The sequence below is a fragment of the Festucalex cinctus genome, chromosome 11, assembly GCF_051991245.1.
Source record: "Festucalex cinctus isolate MCC-2025b chromosome 11, RoL_Fcin_1.0, whole genome shotgun sequence".
Lineage (NCBI taxonomy): Eukaryota > Metazoa > Chordata > Actinopteri > Syngnathiformes > Syngnathidae > Festucalex > Festucalex cinctus.
This window is the reverse complement of record NC_135421.1, coordinates 26,758,144-26,779,062: the sequence shown is the minus strand read 5'-3', so window position 1 is coordinate 26,779,062 and position 20,919 is coordinate 26,758,144. Positions and strand designations below refer to the sequence as shown.

At 39.6% G+C, this 20,919-nt stretch overlaps 1 protein-coding gene and 1 long non-coding RNA gene across 2 annotated transcripts in view; one reads left to right on the top strand and one right to left on the bottom strand.

Moving 5' to 3' along the window:
• The window catches only part of LOC144030643 (uncharacterized), a 94,178-nt gene extending 92,126 nt beyond the window's left edge, over nt 1–2,052 (top strand). The window contains exon 4 of the long non-coding RNA XR_013287310.1: nt 1,944–2,052. This is a non-coding gene — a long non-coding RNA (uncharacterized LOC144030643). The remainder of the gene's footprint in view (nt 1–1,943) is intronic.
• Nucleotides 2,053–13,469: 11,417 nt separating this feature from the next.
• The window catches only part of LOC144030642 (neuroligin-4, X-linked-like), a 36,198-nt gene continuing 28,748 nt past the window's right edge, over nt 13,470–20,919 (bottom strand). Inside the window, exons 9-10 of the mRNA XM_077537094.1 lie at nt 18,084–18,693; nt 13,470–14,741 (exon numbers count right to left, since the gene is read on the bottom strand). Of these exons, the coding sequence (XP_077393220.1) occupies nt 14,334–14,741; nt 18,084–18,693 (1,018 nt within the window). The 3' untranslated portion in view covers nt 13,470–14,333. The remainder of the gene's footprint in view (nt 14,742–18,083; nt 18,694–20,919) is intronic.

Sequence of the window (20,919 nt, the reverse complement as noted above, 5' to 3'; positions counted from 1 at the left end):
ACATGCAAAAAACTCAGTTTAACTCAAAATTTGGCCAGTTATGACACTTTTTAGACTCTTTTGAAAAGCGGTGGCCATCCTCCAATCGCCCCCCCCCCCAAAAAAAATTTCATTTCAAGCACACCTCAACTTTGAGCTGAGCAGGATGGAGGAAATAAAGCAGGCGAGCGCAGAAGAGTCGCATGCAGTCATGAGGGGCCATGAGGGCAGCACAGACGGGAGATGAGAAAAATTAGGCATTCTGCTCGTGTGCCGCAGGAGGCGGAGGACACCGAAAGCATCCTAACATCAAAGGGGGGGAGGATATGGCTTTAACCTTTGCACGGGAGGTCGTTTGGCTTTGACACATGACCTCAATAAAGATACTATTTCTCTCACCATACACGCACACAATCCCATGGAGAGTTGAACCCGAAACTGTATATTTGTTGCATGTTTCATGTTTTGAGTGAATTGTGGAGCATGATAGCATCAACAAAGCTAACCGTGAGTCAGTACGTTATATTTGTTTTGTCAAATCTGTGTAAGGACTGTAGCCATGTAATAAAATAAATTTTTTGCTTCTGTCTGTAGTTGGCAACTTCTCTCTGTGCTTGTGTGGGTTTCGTGTTGTAGTCCGTCCGGCTTCGTGCCATTGAAAATTACAAACATTGACAAGCTGCTTTACCTACGCCATCTAATGAGCTTGGAACATACCGTCAAAGTCGAATGATTTCACCATGTAAAATTATCATATAATATTTTCTATATATATATATATATATATATATATATATATATATATATATATATATATATATATATATATATATATATATATATATATATATATATATATATATATATATATATATATATTGTTTTGTACATAACACAGTACTGCTTTTATTGTCCAAAGAAGGTAAAAAAAAAAAAAAAAAAGTATAAATAAATAAATTAATTAACTACATATGTATGGATAGGTCTGATCTGATGCCACTGAAGAATTTCAGTGATTGAAAGTTTAAAAAAAAAAAAAAAAAATGTTGATGGATGACGTCGTTATCACTCCTCAAAATCAGTTACATTTTTTGTAAAATTATGCTATGAGGGGTATTTGCCTCAAAAACTTCCATTGTCGGAAAATGGGCATTCATAAAACAATATATATTGCTATTTATTTATTAACCTTTTCAAGGCTCTGATTATGTCATGTTAAATTTCAAATTAAATTTTTAAAAATATATACATTTTGTTTATTTGTAGTTTGTTTTGCTCATAGCACAGTGCTGCTTTTATTATCTATAGTGGGCATAAAAAATAAATAAACAAAAACTATATGTGTATGGATAGGTCTAATGTCACTGAACATTTTGAGTGGCTGAAAGTAAAAAATATATATATATATATTCATAAATGACTTAGTTATTATGACACATTCACAAACAGTTTTTTTTGTAAAATGATGCATTGTCGCATACATTCTATAATCCTTCAAAGGTACATAAAAAAAATTTCTAAACATTGAACCTGTTTACACTGGATGTATCTCAAGGCTCTCAGTTTGTTCCTTTGCGTCTTCGGACCATGCAAGCAGTGGCAAATGTATGTAGATACATGCAAGCGCAGGCCTGCTGGCACGCAGTTGTGAGGCTGCAGGGTGACTACTTAATCGTGCATCGTGTCAAAACAGTTTGAATGCTTTCTTTATTATTTGCATATATCCAAGGCTGTCCCATATGGTTCGAGAGGCAATTACAAGATACAGTCTGCATAATGTGGTCTCGAGCCTTTCGTGTTTTCGTTGAGATGTAATGTAGCGCATGGGTAATGTGATGGGCACAAATTGGAGCAATTCATTTGAATGCATTGTCCTCTTTAAAAAAAAGTCTTCCCACATTCCAAAAAGCATGCATTATGTTAATTTAAGACTTCATAGGTGTGAATGTTGTCTCTTTGTGCAGATGACTGCCAACCAGTCCAGGGCTGTCTTTCGTCCATTGTCAGCTGACTCCAACTTTCACGACCTAGAACAGGATAAAGGCTAAAGAAAATCAATGGATGGAACGAGGGATGGCGAGTACCTACACTCAGGTACCTTTTGGGCTGATACCCAGTCTTACTCGACTCTTTTTACGATCAGGAACCCGAAATTAGAAGTTGGACTAGAAAACTGCCAGGGTTTCCCCCAGTGCTTTCTAGGCCTGGCAGGCTACCAGGCTTTCATTTACAATTTGTGTGTTTTTTCTAACCACTCTAATTGAAAGCAGCAGTATCGGGTCAAGGGAGCATGAATGAATGAATGAATGAATGAATGAATACCTTTATTGTCATTGTAAATAGATAACTCAACTCAACTCAAGTTTATTTATAAATACAACGAAAAACACCGCTCCATCAAAATGCTTCATCTTTAAAACCACCATTAAAACCATACGCAAACACAAATTTAAGAAATAAATACGAAGAGCACCCATTAGTTAAAAATACTACTTATGGCTGTTTAAAAGAGTTACTACACTCGGGGAAAAAAAAAAAAAAAAAAAACTGTCTCTGTACCAACTAGTCCTGGTTTTAAAGCACCTATAACGTCTCCCTGAGGACAGTAACTGAAAAGGTGCATTGGCAGGGTGAGAAAAGTCCTTTGCTATTTTTCCAGCTTTTGAGACCAGTCTACAATTTGCAATTCCTTCTAATGAAGGAAGGGAATGACAGCCGATGATTTTCTGTGCAGAACTGATGACTCTCTGTAGACATTTTTTTTTATCAGCTGCCGAGCATCCATTGTACCACACAATCATACAGTATGTCAGGATACTCTCTATTGTAGACCGATAAAAACACACTAAAAGTTTCTCACAGACCTCGTTTTTTTTTTTTTCTTCAGCAGTCTAAGAAAATGCAAACGCTGCTGTGCTGTGCTGCTGTGTATGAAAGATATGACGAAAGTGCACGTTTAACCCATTAACCCGTTTTGACAGATTTTGCAAGGCCCACAGAATATTGTGTTCTATTGCTATAAAATAATGGAACCATTCAAAACAAAGCTTAAAGTCTCTTCTTTCATCAGGAAAAAAAAAGTAAGTTTCTATCTGTTTCCGTTTTGCAGCAATTAGCATTAGAAGAGAGCTAAGTTTCATCAGTTTTCACAAATCTATTTCAAACTGAGTAATTTAGCTTTTTTTCAACATGGCCCTGGTTGATCTCCTTTGTTCTGCTGCCACCTGCTGGCCGTTTGTGTAATAACTACCATTTCTGCAACCGTTCTTTGAAGTTGAGAGGCTGTATCAAAGCCTAATGTATGCTCTAGCATAAAAAAATAATAATAATAAAAAAAAACCAACATAAATACGTCTTTGGGACACTTAAAACATTAAAAAAAAAACGTATTTATACGTTATTGGGAGTAAATGAGTTAATGGTATTGGCATGTTGTGAGTACTCACCGATACCGATACCACTGTTTTAATGCAGTATCGGCACATCTGCCGATACCAGTATCGGTATCGGAACAACACTACTTTAAAGTTAATTCGGAACATTTGTGATCACGACGACAATCTACAATGAAGACTTGTGGGCCTCGAATGTCGCTACCACTACCGCTGAGAGTCAAGAGTTGCACTTCCTTCTTCTTCAACGGCTTCTCAGCGTGGGGTGCAGGATTTTGTTGAACCATTTGTCTCGCGTCCAACGACAATGCAGCTCAATCATCTCATTAGCAGCGCAGTGAGAGGCGCTGGTTATCTAACTGCGGGTCCGCGAACCCGCGTTACATCACCGCTCGGAGAGACACCTGGAACACACTTTACGCAAAACGACGGGTTTCGCAGATCCTCTCGAACAAAGCGCGTCCGCACGATGACCGTAGGAGGCGAACACCGGACGCGCTGGAAATGCATGAAGGCAGAAATGCAGATGTGCGCGGCAGGTCTGCAGTCACGCAGCTGAAACTAGGACGACGGGAGTCTCGGCGGAACGCAACCTTGTATCTGTGCAAGTGAGTCAGCGTACACAAAGTGCACAGGCCGGGCTGGCCGGATAAGTGCTTCTGTTTGTCTCATATTCGCGCCTTCATGGTCAAACGATGTCTCGGCCATTTGTCCCAAAATAGAGAATCACGACTTTGGATGCACACTCAGAGCTCTTTCCCACTGTGCACACTGAGCAAAGGCAGTCAAAAAAAAAAAAAAAAAAAAAGTGTTGTTTTTGGAATATAACCTTCACGCAGGTTACCTTGAAGTTCAAAAGCTGCAAAAGTTTTTGAGCCAGAGTTTTGTATGAAAATATGCCTAAAATGTTTAAAACATATTTGGCAGCATTACTGATTTTTGCTTCACAGTTTTGAGATTCTGGGGTTCTATCTTGGCTATGGAGTTTGCATGTTCATGTTAGCTACATAGTTCAAATTGATTAACAATTATCTTGTACAATTACAAGCAGATTATTATATATATATATTTTTTTTTTTTGCTTGAGTGTGGCATTCATCATTTGTCTTAATATAAGGACTAATTGGCATCTGTTATGCCTGGAGTGGGCAAAAGATATGTAAAATGGTTCATTTTAACTCTTTAATTCCCAGCCATTTTCACAGAAGCAACCCCTTTTGCTCCTGTCTGTTTTACTGGATTTTGACTGACTTTGCAAGGTCCACAGAATGTTCTGTTCTATTGCTATAAAAACATATCTGTTTCCATTTTGCAGCAATTAGCATTAGAATATTGCTAAGTTTCATCATTATTAACAAACCTGTTGAAAACACTGGCAAAAAGAGCTTTTTGCAAATGGCCCTGGCTGATCTCTTATACTCTTCTGCCACCTGCTGGCCGTTTTCTTTGCAATAACTACCATTGCTTTAAACAACCTCTTCATGTCAGAAGCTCTATCTTTATGCTTTAGCATAAAAAAAAGAAATAAAACAGAAACAAAAAACGTATAAATATGTTTTTGGGAGTGAAGAACAAAGTATTGAAAAACGTATTTATACGTCTTTGGGTTTGAATGAGTTAATGGCAATTTAATAATTCATGTAATTTTAGTTTTACAAATATTTTGTTTGCATTCAATCAATAAACCATTTATTTCATTAGATTAATACATAAAAGTGAAGAAAAAAATGTTAATCAGTACGTTTTACCAATTTTAAGGTGAAAAATAACTAAACTAATGCACCGAATATTACAGGACTCTTGCTCATGTAAATGCTCAGTGGGCCTGATTTAAAAAAGATTTGGGGCCGTATGTGGTCCGCGGGCCATATTTTGCCCACCCTGGATGGGCAAATATGGTATCCAATACAAGTGTTGTGTCAAAAATGCATAAATATAACAAACGAAAGTAATTCCTAATACTGATTCCTGATTCTGATCATTGAGTTTTGAGCAAACTAGCCGATTGCTCCACATTAAACCTGAGCAATATCATCTTGGTCGCCATTTTGCAGACAGCCCGAAAAGATGAGTCAGCAAAACCTTGGCAGGAGGCACTTAAAGCGAAGGGGCAGGTTTCGATGCCCTCTGCATTAATGTGCTCCGCCCAGCGGGTCCTCCTCATCTTAACATAACTCGCATACTGTAAAAATATCGAAATGAGAGCCCACCGGGGGAAACGAGACGTGCCGCATTCCTAAATAAACACCAGAAGCCGGAATAAATGCAGTGTAGTGGTGCTACTAGGACGCACCGGGTGACGACTCAGCACCTGCTAGACTGCTTCCAAGGCTATTTGGGGACACGGTGGATGTAAATGAGCAGAGTGAGAACCTGTGTGAGCAATTGAACTGACTTGGATGTAAATACAAACAGGCTGCAGGGTGTGACATTAACTGATTTTACCTTCACACAATCACAGCCTGTTCACACCCTCGTAATGGGCTCACTTTGCACTTGTGCACCAATCACGCGCGCGCGTGTGTGAAACACAACTTGTTTCTCTTCTGCGCTTTTCTTGTGTCATTTCCAGCTAAAAGAAATCCACTCAAAAATTCCTTTAATTCAAAATTTGAATATGAAACATTTTGGGCTCACATGTACTATATAGACTATTTCAGGGGTCTGCAACCTGAGGCTCTGGAGCCACATGTGGCTCTTTAGTCACATTCCCGTGGCTCCCCGTAGGTCTCTAAAAAAAAAAAAAAAAAATGCTTGAAATAAAATTTTTTAAACACATTTATTGCTATTTATTATTCAAATTAATTCATGATGTAGATAAAAAAAAAGACTACATATTCATAAAATGTCAGTAGAATTTTTTTAAGTTGTCAAAAATATATCAAATGTAGATAAAAATTATATAATTATTTTTTAATGTTTTCTTTTCTTCCTTTTATATTCAATTCTGTGACATTTTTGGCAAATTCATGGACATTTTATTCAGCTTTTCGTCTTCCTTTTTTGGAAATTTTATGGTCACGCTTTGAACATTTTTGGGTCTTTTTTTTTTTTAAATAACTATTATTTTTAAAAAGAATTACCTTATTACATTACTTAGAAAATAATTATAAAATGTCCAAAAACAAAAGAAAAAAAATCCCCCAAATTTATTAATGTCAACTCTGTGTAAAAATTCAATCTCATTATATGTCCACAAGTTTGCCATAAAAAAAAAAAAAAAAGTCAGAGCAAAAAAGCAAAAAAGGTAGAAAGCAATGTCAATAAATAGCCATAAAATGTCCAAAAAAAGGAAGAAGAGAGGCAGAAAATTACCATAAACTTTCCACAAAATTGTCAGAAATTTGTCTAAAAATGTATGAAAAACAAAGTATGAAAAATTATGAGAAAAAAAATTAAAAATGGGAAGAGGGAAAAGTAGAAGAAAATGAATGTCTCCGTATTGGTTGCTGCTCTCATATTTTTGTGGTGTGGTGCAGCTCTAATGAGCTCTTGGGCCCACAGTACATTAAACAGTAACACACTGTTTCTTTCATCACAATCTTCAAATGGTTTGCGGCTCCAGACCCACTTTTGGTCATTTATTTGGCCTAACATATCTATTTTGACAGCAACCATACACAATTGGCTAACCTATTATCCTCTCGTTGTGGTGAATGCCGCTACTACATCACAGTTTACATTGGGATCATATGGTAAAGTGCACATTTGCATGACCTCTCCACTTGGGAAAAAAAATCCTGCCCCTTTTAGGATTATTAGAAACAATGCTGACCTCAGCTGGACCAGCAGAGTTACTGCTTTAATGACTCAACTCGGATATCAACACCCCCAGAGGAGACGTTATCCCATTTGTTAGTTGTCTAAATGAACAGGTGGACGCCCATATAGAAACAAAAAGAAATCGGGCGCTGAAGCAGCGAGGAGAACTAATGAGGCATCTGCTTCGCAAAGACATTGTGTGTCTGCGACGGGCCCACGCTGCCGAAAGCGCAAACAAGCACGCATAAGAAAGAAGAAAGACGACCTCGCATAACCTCTTGCGGAGGGGGAAAAAAAAAAAAAGACTGAAGGATGGAGGAAAAAAAAAAAAAAAAAAAAAAAAGAGCAGGCAGGAAAGTAAATGAGATTGTGGGGATGGAGGGAGGGAGGCGGAGAAGACGGCAGTGAGAGGATGAAGGGGGAGTGAGGTGGGGGGGCGTACAAAAAAAAAAAAAAAAAGAGAAGGTTACACAGGGCAGGGGGAACGACGAGGACCGAATTTTGAGAGCGGCGGAGTGGAGAGAGGAGTGTCGCGGCGGGCCTGATGAGAACGGAGGCGAGCTGTGACCTCGCAACGCGGCCGCCACGGCATGAAGATCATCTCAAGGTTGGCAGATAAGACGGCGGAGGGGAGGGGAGGAAGGGGAGGCCAACGACGGGAGTGAATGGCGGAGAAATAAGAGGCGAGCAGAACAGAGAAGGAGGGAAAAAAAAAAAAAAAAAGAGTGACACAGGCCACTGGAAATGATTCAAGCACTCTTGCCGCTCAGAGGCATTTGTGTGTGTGTATGAATATGTGTATGTGAGAGGGAGAGAGAGAGAGACTTGGACAGGAGTGATTAAGTACAAGGAGGCGGCCAGCCAATAAACAAGCAGGCTGTGTTCCATTCCTTAATGAGTTCGCTATCTATTCCCTCCTTTGCTCGCGCTGGCCTCCTCACATGCATCCTTTATTTACTGTCCTTTTACATCATCTCACTCGCTTCTCCCTCCCATGTCCCATTATCATTCATCTTGCCTTTTCCACTTTTCCTCCCTTTTCAATATTTTCGGCCTCGCTTCTCTCTCTCTTTTTTTTGTATTTGTCGCTTTACAACGCCACCTCTTTTGTTTCCGTCTCTCTTTACCCCCCCCGGCGAGTTGGAAAGCAGGAGAGGACACAATGTCACACTTTGTTATGTGGAACACTAGCATGGCTCAGTTTCACACATTTAAAAGTCTCATCTTCACACAGTTTCTTATTCTCTGTGAGGCTAGGGAAAGGAAAAAAAAAGAAGAAAAAAAAAACAATCTTGAAGGCACAGGTGCCAAACTCAAGGCAAGATTTGGCACATTCTAATCATTTCGTGTGGACCCAAAGTTAATTACACGTCGTATCTGCATTATTGCATCCACACTCCAACAAAGATTTCCATTCAGTCCTTAATTAACTAAAATATTAAACCAGCGTTGAATTAAAGGGGAAGTCAATCTTAAACTGTTGTTAAATGTATTTACTTGTAAAAAATAAAAAATAAAATAAACAAACTTGTATTCACACTTCAAAATGTTTGCTTCGTTCTTGTTTTGTTACCTTATTCTTTACTGCAAAACTGATATTTATGTTTATGTACAAGACTTTGTATACAGCCATGTCTGTTCTTAAAGCGCTTTATAAATAAAGTTTAGTTGAGTAAACATTTCCTGACAATATTATGTTATGTGTGACCTCACTTGTCGAAACATGACATTCTGATTAACTCATTCCAACCCAAAAACGTGTAAATACGTTTTTGGGAGTGAAGGGCAAAGTATTAAAAACGTATTTACACGTTTTTGGGTTGGAATGAGTTAATGTTATATTTGTGGAATAGGAGTTATGCAGCAAAATGCAGGCATTTTTATCCATCTGAGGGGGCGGCCATTTTGCCACTTGCTGTCGATTGAAGATGTCATCAATACCATATTGAGGGGGCTGCATAGAAAATATTATTGTAAAAAAAAAAAAAAAATGGGGGTGTTGACTTTTTAATTATTTAAAATTATTTAAAATTAAATGATTGGTAATGGTTTACCAAAAAAAAAAAAAAAAAAAAAAAAAAAAAAAAAAAGAATTCGACTCAAATTTGAGTATAGAAAGATTACTTCACTTTGTAAATGGTCAAACTTCAAACTCGAAAGAGTCTTCATGAATTAATTTCACTTATGAGTATCATTCAGAATTGCAATTTTAGGTTAGCTACCACCAAGCATAATTAAACAAGTGTTGCACTTCCAAATTTCCCCATCAAGCCTGATTGGAGGCTTTTCTGTCACAGCACATGGCAGGATTAACTTGCAAATTGACCGAAAATGAGCAACCGTTCGTTCAGTTTGGACTTTCCGTGTTTGCATACTGGTGAAAATATGAAAAGTTGCTTTTATAACACCCCCTTTCATAAGCCTTTTTTTCCATTCGCTATGAGCAACGGATGAGCAACGACACAATTCTCATCGCTGTTTTGTTTGTCTGTCCTTGGCTCCGTCTATCCGTCTGATGATATTGACCACACACCAACACGGAGCTTATTTACTACAAACCTGGCGACGCTTGACAGTGAAGCATTTCATGAGAACGAAGCCGTCACATTTTCAAGGTCTGCCCTATGCGCTATGGGCTGCGTTCAAAAACCTTCCCCGCTCTTTCATCTTCCTACCGCGGCAATGGCGGACGCTGACGTTGAGCCATCAGGAAAGTGTTATGGGTTGCCTCGAGGGATTCTGAATCTATCGGACCTTCTCAGGGGTCCCATATTGTGCAAGTGTTGACGTGTAAAGATATCACCTGCTCGCGACTTGACCTGGACCGCCGCCGCCTTGCGTAAATCAAATCAACGCCGGTTTGAAGGAGTTAATGGGATTAGCGTGAGGGACGCGTCAGTCCGGTCTGGAAGTGGGCCACGGATTCGGTTCTTTCAACATCTCGCACGGTCTCACTCCTAAAGCCAGCTGGCAGGTGTTGCTCTACTTCCATTATTTGCAGCAATCGCGTCCTTATTTGCTGGATTTTATTTTGTGCTTTTTATATGAGTGGAAGTTATGTGAGCGCTACGAGGCCTTTTTATTTAATTACTCCGATTTATAGTGGATGATAGGCTGAATAATTCACCCTTTTTTTTTTGTCCAAGTCAGCATTTCCTTTTCTGCCATCAATACTGTTGACAACTCTTGCAGTTCAAACAGCATACATCGATCAACAATACTGTGTAAAATAGAGGTGTTAAATAGGGCTGGGTATTGCCGCCAACCTCACGATACGATACGTATCACGATACAGGGTCACGATACGATACGTATCGCGATACAGGGGTCACGATTAGGGCTGGGTATTGCCACCAACCTCACGATAAGTATCACGATACAGGGGTCACGATAACATACGTATCACGATACAGCGGTCACGATACGATACGTATCGCGATACAGGGGTCACGATTAGGGCTGGGTATTGCCGCCAACCTCACGATACGTATCACGAGACAGGGGTCACGATACGATACGTATCACGAGACAGGGGTCACGATACGATACGTATCACGATACAGGGGTCACGATACGATACGTATCGCGATACAGGGGTCACGATTAGGGGTGGGTATTGCCGCCAACCTCACGATACGATACGTGTCACGATACAGGGGTCACGATACGATACGTATCGCGATACAGGGGTCACGATTAGGGGTGGGTATTGCCGCCAACCTCACGATACGATACGTATCACGATACAGCGGTCACGATACGATACGTATCGCGATACAGGGGTCACGATTAGGGCTGGGTATTGCCGCCAACCTCACGATACGTATCACGAGACAGGGGTCACGATACGATACGTATCACGATACAGGGGTCACGATAGGATACGTATCACGTATCAAAAAAATAATAAAAAATAAAAAAAATTAAAAAAAAGAGCAATGATGATAAGACGTTGAATCCGAATACCGAATGAACAATTCTGAGCTCTTTAAAAAAAAAAAAAAAAAAAAAAATGGATACGTATCACGATACAGGGGTCACGATTAGGGCTGGGTATTGCCACCAACCTCACGATAAGTATCACGATACAGGGTTCACGATACGATACGTATCGCGATACAGGGGTCACGATTAGGGCTGGGTATTGCCGCCAACCTCACGATATGATACGTATCACGATACAGCGGTCACAATACGATATGTATCAATACTTGAGCTTCAAGGTGATACGTATCCCGATATATTACATTAATTTACTTGCATAACAGTCATATGTGCACCTAAAGGATATGTTTGTTATGCTGACTGACAAAAACATTTTTGTTAGCAGCTCTTGTGCGGCATGCCTGGTTTAAATGTGCACGCACTGCAGAGCGAGGAGCAGTTTTCACAGACACACCGGGAAAATTTATTAATATGCATGAGCTGATATGAGCAAAAATATTAATGATTATCAATGATTTTCTTGTAACGTTTGTGCGATGCACCTGTATACATGTGAAACTCTCCCAAAAAAAACAAAAAAAACAGAAAAAGGCGTATTCCAAATGAAGACATACAAGAGATTCGAATTGCTCATAAATTGTAAAATATTGATATTTTTATTTTTCAAAAAAGCAGCAGAAATGTCTTATGCTTTGACACAATCTAGCCATCCACCTAGTCAATATGAAAAAAAAATACTCCTCAATCACCCGTTTCACTGTTTTTTCAATGAGATTTTTTTTTTTTTTTTGCAAAAGCTCTTATTTTGCTTCCACAATTTTACAGTGTTTTTTTTTGTTTTTTGTTTTTTTCAGGTGTTCAGCTGACTGTTAACTAAAATCTCTCATGGATTTAGGATTGAGTAGTGTGGCAAAGTGGCATGGTCGGGAGAATGAAGGTCGAAGTTGACGACTTTTTGAAGGAAGCGAAAACGCAGGTCGGCAAACTTTTCGATTTTGCAACAGCAACGTGATTTTGGCCCTTTGTCACTTCCGCGATGCCAATCATATGAATGGAGTGGCATTTTTATTTTTCTCCAAATGCTTTGAAACGTTAACGCGGTGACACAAACTGACAAAAGAGCCCTTAAGCATTCTGGGTGAAGCCAGCTGGAGAGCCTCCAAAATCTGTCCAAATTAGAGCACATCATGATTTACACAACAAGATGAAGCCTGACGAAAAGAACAACAATTCGATTAAAAAAAATAAAATAAAAATCGCCCTTGTAAGGGTGTTTTCAATGGTAAAAAAAAAAATGCAATATGCGACATGAAATTAGTTTAACAAGTCTTTAACAAGAAACGGTTAAATGATTCTTAGATTCTTTTTTCTTTTTTTTTCAGAATAAAAGTGAAAATAATTCAACTCTTTATCGAGCACAGATTTGGAAGTTCAAAATTCAAATCCCAGGAAATTATTGCAGGACATTTACAAAACTTTTTTTTTTTTTTTTTCCCATTACCATCATAGTAAAAATAATTCTATACCAGTGTAATATACATTTCTGTCATTAAACGTAATTATGGTTCAGCATCGTGATCATCATCATCTGATTGGCTGGGAGAAATCGTACGGTTACACTTCCTTGCCCTATTAAGGGCCGCATTTATCAATAATAATAATAGTAATAACAATAATGATAAACTGACTAGTTTGCGAAATGGATAGATGAATAATTATCTTTTAAATTTTATAATCAGAATGCAATTATATTAAGTTTAATGTGAATATTTTGTTAATGTTGATTAAACTTAAATTAATTCATCTAACAAACTACAATTGTGTAGAAGTGCTTGCTCGGAAAATATTAAATAACGAAAAAAAATTCCACATACAACAATTCTCTTGTTTTTTTGTTTTTTTTCTCAACAATGAATTTTTTTTAAGGATTATTTTGGTATTTTTTTTTTTTAATGACATGAGCAATGGAGGTAGAATTTCAATTTACCGCCTCCGAATCCAAACAACCAGCCTTCAAAAATAACGGAACGTTTGAGGAATTTTTAGGGGGCAGACGAAGAAGAAGAAGAAGAAGAAGGCGGGCAAGTGATGCTCAATCGTCTTCGCGCTTGTTGCATTTATCTACACGATACTATATCGTCACCCGCCGGCCAATCAATTAGCACAGGACGCCGTCGAGGAAACAAGAACGCCGAGACGATTAACAATGAGACTCGCTTGAAATGACGGCGAAGAGCAAATAAAGAGTTTTTCCATACGAAAGTAGGTGAGAGAGCGAGACGAGACGGACGACCGAGCCTCGCTTCTTCGGGACATCTATACAATAAATCGAGTAATATCGGAAATGAAAGCGATAATGTGGTTAAATAAGTCAATGCAAGATCAAGTAAATGCTTATAAATCATAATATATCATCTTTCCATTCTATTTACAAGAGTCGAACACATAAGCTGGTTAAGGTCGATGCTCAAAAGTGGAACATCTCGGGAGGGCTGGTACAATATATCCCTCTGGGTAAAAGTCACAATCGCCTACTTTCCCTTCAGCTAAGGTTGTTTTCTTTTCAACGTATATCTTCTCTATGATGTTCTCTTCAAGCGCAGCTTGTTCCGGGGCAGATCTCTTTCTTTTTTTCTTTTCTTTTTTTTCGTGGAAAAACAGAAGAAGAATGCTACATTCACATTTCACAGGTTGTTCAGGTGGGACAGCTACAATCTTTCCACGTTGGCTCTGTGCGCTCAAGTTCCGTGTCTTCTCGAGTCTGACACTCGATCCGGTCCACGCACTAAACCAAGAAACGAGGAGGCGCTGTCATATCCAAAGCTGCGCCCGATTCGAGTCGAAGTTGAAGTTAAGCTGCGCAGGAATACAAGCTAGTCAAAAACTGACCGCTGCCGCCCGAGCGCCGCCGAGAACACGCAGGCGGGCGGCGTCGCATTCCAAATCCGCGTAGGTGAAAATCGGTCCACCACCGACAAGCTTTTGCTCGTCGTCGTATCCGAAGATGCGCCGGATGCGAGCTGGTCCGCCCGGTGACGACTCGATTAGCCGAGCGCCGCGTAGGACGAACGCGTCGGATCCCCCCCACAAAAAAAAAAAAGTGCATCGCCGCTTTTTCATCAGCTCCCACGTGGCTGTTTGTGTCTTTCCATCTGGAACAATCCTGCAGGGTAATTAGTAGAGGTATTTGTGTCCTATCGTTTCGTGTGTGCGCGTGTGTGTAAGCGTGTGTGTTGTAACGACGTCCCGCCGCGGTTATACACGCGTGGTGGAGTGCGTGTGCGCGGAGATGTGCGTGTGCGGCAAGTGCGTGTTACTATAGGGGCTGTGGTGCGTGTATCCCTGGTGGGGGTGGCCCATCCTCATCCCCACCACCGACCCGGGGGTCATGGGGGTCATGGGCGTGGCCGGGGTGACGGGGTGCGAGCCCGGCGTGACGGGTAGCGAGCCCGGGGTGAGCGAGGTCATGAGGGGGACGTCGTCGGGCGAGCGGCGCAGGGTGAGGGTGTAGTCGGGCGGGCAGGTGAGGCGCACCGTGTCCAGCGTGCTGTAGATGTCCTGCGTGTCCAGGCCGTCCAGAGCGTCCAGCGTGTCCAGGGTGTGACGGTGGTGCGCGTTGTTCCGCTCGTCGGCCGACGCCGCGTCCGATTCCAGCTGCTTCACCTGCCAACGTCAGAGCGAGGATTAAGCAACACAACAGTTGAAACGGAGTTGCAGATATGCTGTTTGTCGGATATGCTCACTCATCTCTCCGGCTCGTCAGTACGGCAGTAATTAATTACCAAAAAAAATGTAAATAATTTTAAAGAATAAAATTCCTAAAAATGTAAGAGAATTTAATTTTTTTTAAAAAAGGCAGAAAAGAAAATGTTCAGAATAACCATAAAATGTCCAAAAATGTAAAAAAAAAAATTAAAAAAAATCGCGAAAATTACCATAAAATATACACAAAATTGAAAAAAAGACAAAAAAAAAAAAGAAAATTGATAGCAAAAAAAAAAGGCATAAAAAAATCCATAAAATGTCCCCCAAAAAAAGGAAGAGGAAAGGCAGAAAATGACCATAATGTGTCTATAAAATTGTCAAAAACGTCACAAATTTAAGAGAAAGATGTAAAAATGTATGAAAAACAAAGTATGAAAAATTACAAACAAACAAAAAAACGAGGAAGGGTAGTCAAATATGAATGTGTGAATTGGATACTTTCTCTATTATTTTTGTTATATGGTGCCGCTTTAATAAGAAATTCGGCTCTTAGTACATTACAATAAAAGGGAGACCAAAGCCAGATGAACAAGTTTAAAAAAAATTACATACAAATGTCTAAAAAAGTGACCAGAAAATGTCCAAAACAGAATGAGAAAAGCAGAAAATGACCATAAAATGTCCAGAAAATTGCCCCAAAAAAATGTCTGAGAATTGAATAAAAAAAGGCAGATTAGAAAATGTTCAGTGTAACCATAAAATGTCCAAAAACGAAAAAAAAAATAATAATCCAGAAAATTACCATAAAATATACACAAAATAATTTTAAAAAAAGACATAAAATTTATAGCAAAAAAAGGCAAAACAATATTTTAAAAAAATATCCATAAAATGTCCATTAAAATTGCCAAAAAATGTCTGAGAATTGAATAAAAAAGGCAGATAAGAAAATGTTCAGAGTAACCATAAAATGTCCAAACACGAAAAAAAAAAATATCCAGAAAATGACCATCAAATATACACAAAATAATAATAATAATAATAATAATAATAAACATTTTTAAAAATATCCATAAAATGTCAAAAGAAGAAAAAGGAAAGGCATAAAATGACCATAAAATTGCCAAAAATGTCATAAATTTGACAGAAAAATGTATAAAAAATAAAGTATGAAAAATTACAAAAAAAAAACAACAACAAAAAAAACATAAGATAAATGGTAGACGAAAATGAATGTGTGAATTGGATACTTATCTCTTATTTTTGTATTTATTTTCAGCTCTAATAAGATTTTGGCCCTGAGTACCCCTAACACAAACGGCTTCACACATATTTTGGTTTTTTTCTTTGGCCTAAAATAGTTTTTTTTTGTTTTTTTTTGACAGGAAAGGTTGCTGACCCCTGATATAAACAAACAAAGATTCACACACACATGTAATTTATACACGTCAATAAATCTAAAAGCAAGCATGCAAGAAAACGCAAACTCTCCGCAGGAAGCTCTCGTTTGCTGCCAATTTCCTCCTGCAGTCACAATTATGAATAACGCAAACATCACATCGATAACGTATTCCAAATAAAGCCAACACAAAAGCAGTTGAGCGGCAATCAGCAGAACATGTCACTTCCAAAGGAAATCTGGCGTTTCAGCGCTCGCAACGTCACGTGCGAGCCAACAAACGACAGGCCAAATAGTCCGCAGATGACTTTAAATGCGCGGCACCTGGACACAACTCACACGTGCGCATGTGCCCCGACACGCAAAACACACACACACATATATTCTCGCTCCGATGGCAAGCTATGTTTTGCAGATGTGCTCCAATGGCAGCTGATCCGCTTGCAATACTCACGCACAAACCTCTCATGGTTTTGGGTTAGTTTGAATGAAAATGTCCAATACTTGAAAATTACAACACTAAATGGTCGGGATGTTCGATACCACTTTTTTTTCAGACCGATACCGATACTCAGACCCTCAATACTCACCGATACCGATACCAACTGCCGATACCAGTCGTACATTTTTGACAAATAAAAAAAAATCACTAAAAGATGTTTTTAAACAAATATATTTCCTTTAATTTTGACCAAAAAAACCCCCCCAAAAAACAGCACAATCACTCTTCAATAGTCTTAACGCTCAATATAAAACACAAAAATGCTCTTTTAGTTTAAGATTCACAATTTTGAAGTTTTTCCAAACCGGTGAAGTTTTGGTGAAAAACTGCTGCAAGCTAGCGCCACTTACAGGCAAGGAGGACTCACTTCACGTCTTCCCCTTCTGCCATCGCTCGCTTGTACTCGTCTGCGTCACCAGTACTCGAGTACTTTGAAAAAAAGGCTGGTATCGGCCCGATACTGATACCTGCTGACGGTACTCGCCCATCCCTACTAAATGGCCACAGACACACACACACACACAAAAAAAAGACTTGGTATTCTTATGAATTATAGTGTGAGGTGTAGTTGAATTATTTGAGAAATTATTTTTAACAATATTTTTGATATTTTTTTTTTAAATAATGTAATTATGTATGAAAAAATATAAATATAAATAAATAAATAAATAAATTTTATTAATAAGTGAAGTCTAGAAAGACTTTTTATTTTAATTTTTTTTTTATTTAAAAACAAGACTACAGAAAACACTCATTATTTATTATTGAATTATCAGACAAGAAGGTTGCTGTCTTTATTTTATTTTAAATTAAAAAAAAAATGTTAAATGTCACTGTTAAAAAGACATGGCAAAATGAGGTGTCATTTTTAAGCAGGGTGGTATCTTCTAAATGCAACTATTCAAGTGACTTGTTATAATTGAGTTACTTTTTAAAGAAAGTAATCAGTAAAGTAACTCGGTTACTTTTTCAAGCTAACTGGGGAAATACTGCCTACACCATTCGAGAACTTCAGATTTTCTGACTTTAAGCTAACCTTAAAATCACTCCCATCATTCTTATGTACTTTACTCTGCAAATTTCTATTCTCAAGAATGATCAGGGCTTCTCAAAATGGATCTATTTTTGGTACTCTTGTGGTACTCAGTGCGGTTCTTGTGATGACTCAGTGTCATCTTATGATTGGTTGACAGATTTGTCACTTCAATGCAAAAACAGAGTTGAAGAAGAGCAGACACAAATCAAATCAAATGTGACTTTTCTCCAACGCAGCTTGTCTCTTTGTAATAAACAAGCCAAGAAGAAAGATGACACAAACGCAAAGCCAAGATCAAGGTTAAACCATTGCAATGAACGCTGACATGAACTCGTCACGTGTTGTTAAAAACCGCTGACTCACCTGTAACGACATAAGTCCTTCGCCCTGAAGGTGAGCGGCCACATCCGCCGCCGTGATGTCTCGCCGCGGGGGAGGGAGCGGACGCGGCCGCCGATGCTCCAGCCGCCGCTTGTCTTTCTTGTACAGCAGCGCGGCGAACGCCAGGATGTTCAGGAACAACAGCGACGCTCCCACCGCGATGGTCACCGACAGTTCCGTCGAGTAGTCCTCGTTGGCGACGTGCACGCCGTTTTCACCGCCGCCCTGTCCGAGAGCAGACTCCGGAGGCTGCTGCGTACCTCCTTGAGAACCCGGATGGCGGGTGCTGCTCGGAGGCCATCCCTTGGAGAGGCGCTTGGTGTAGGAATACGGAGTGTCGTCCTGCGGCGAGGGGCTGTGCGTAAAGGAGGACACGGACTGCAGGAGCTCGTTGACGTGATGCAGGTGAGGAACCAGTTGGAGCCAGAAGGAGATCTTTGTGGCCCGGTAGTGGTCTCTGACGCGGGGCTTCAGACCAATGTGGAGGTAGAGCTGCTCTTTCGGGGTGTACTTGGACCAGGCGACCTCCTCAAAGCGATTCGGTTTCGTGTGGATGAACTTGGTGTCTTGGGGAACAGGCTGGTTGGGGTCCCTATAAAAGGGAGACGTTCAAATTTAACGTTCAGTATTTGAAGTATCTGCAGTATTTTGGTCCAAAGTCAAAAGGTGTTATTAGCACAACATTGGTTTTAGTATTTGTTAGTGTTGTTCCGATACCGTTTTTTGGCTCCCGATACCGATACCGATACCGATACCCAGCTTTGCCGTATCGGCCGATACCGATACCATACCGATACTTAAGATTTTTTTTTCCTCAACATGAAAAAGCTGTCCTGCCATTGGTTCAGAGCATTCAAGGGCCAATAACATATCTTAGATCGGCATGCAGTGAATATGTCACATACTAGTGAATGTTGTGCACGAGCAAGTCACAAGATGCTGCATCCAAAATCCTATATTAGCGTTGGAATTAATGCTATCGCCATGTTACTTGTAAGTAGTCACCGATACCGATACCACTGTTTTAATGCAGTATCGGCACCTCTGCCGATACCAGTATCGGTATCGGAACAACACTAGTATTTATATTTTAGAGGCCTGCGATTGGCTGGCAACCAGTCCAGGGTGTACTCCAGCACATAGGCTCCAGCACCCCCCGCGACCCTTGTGAGGAATAAGCGGTCGAGCAAACGGATGGATGGATTTTAGAGGCTGAAAGGGAGAGTACAGACAGATGCAATGAAAGAGGCGGTCTGACCACAAGCTTTCTTTGCCCAGCATATTGAAAAAGAGACCTGTCAGACTTGAAAAGCTTATTAGGCAGTTGCCTATTCCAAGCCTTAACCACAGTCATCTAACACTCTTGAAAGATGTCACTGATGACTCACTCCAAGTGGAGCAGACAAGCTCTTTCAGACAAGAATAGTCGCTATTGATTCTTGTAATTACACAGCAAATGATTAGAATGACAAACTTCCGCACTGGAACCGCTTTTTTTGACTTTGAAAAGGCCTCGGAAAGTTTCATTCTTGTCCCGTCTTTTAACTCATTTTCTCCCAATAACGTGTAAATACGTTTTTGTTTTGTTTTTGTTTATGTAAGTGTCCCAAAGACGTATTTATACGTTTTTTTGTTTTTATGCTAGAGCATACAGAAGGCTTTGATGCAGCCTCTCAACTGCAAAGAACGGTTGCAGAAATGGTAGTTATTACACAAACGGCCAGCAGGTGGCAGCAGAACAAAGGAGATCAACCAGGGCCATCTAGAAAAAAAGCTCAATTACTTAGAATTTTAAATAGATTTGTGAAAACTGATGAAACTTAGCTCTCTTCTAATGCTAATAATACATAGTTTTTTTTTCCTGATGAAAGAAGAGACTTTAATCTTTCTTTTGATAGGTTCCATGCCTTTATAGCAATAGAACACAATATTCTGTGAGCCTTGCAAAATCAGTCAAAACCCAGTAAAACAGCCGGGAGCGAAAGGGATTGCGAAATGTGAAAATGGCTGGGAGTCAATGAGTTAATATTACAGCTCTTCAGAAAGGACAAGGCGACATTATCCAAAAAGTTATGTGGTGCTTTAGAAGCGCAGGATTGCAGACGATTGAAACACTAACAAACGTAGCAGCGTTTGACTTCCGTGAAAGGTCCTCTGCCGATATTGACGACCTGGGACACTGGGAGGAATCCAGGTTTTACTTAGACCCAACAAAGAAGCAAAAGCTGTAAATCTTGAGGTGCAGAAAAGAATATCCAAGCAAGAATTAAGAAGTCCCCGTGCGCTTTTGCCATTCTTTTAACTTATTTAGAAGCCCGCAGCTTTATATTCTACAACCCATAAATTCATGTTCTCTTCTGCTTACACGTTCAGACTCACAGAAATGGAGTTTGTCCCAGCTGACTTATGACTAAAGGCGGTGGTTCTTAACCTCAGAAATGGTTGTGCTCTTGTATCCCTCATCTCCATGCAGCTTAAGGAAGTGTTACATTAGTTTTGCTAGCTAGTTGTCCTATTAACTCATTCACTCCCAACCATTTTCACTGAAGTATTTTCCTGGATTTTGACTGATTTTGCAAGGCCCGCGAAATATTATGTTCTATTGCTATAAAAATATGGAACCTACCAAAAGTGAGATTCGAGTCTCTTCTTTTATCAGGAAAAAAAGTATATTCCTATCTGTTTCGGCTGTGCAGCAATTAGCAATAGAACTTAGCTAAGTTTCATCATTAGTCACAATTCTGCTTAGAACTGTGGGGAAATCAGCTTGTTTTAACATGGCCTGGTTGATCTCTTATACTCTGCTGCCACTCAACCA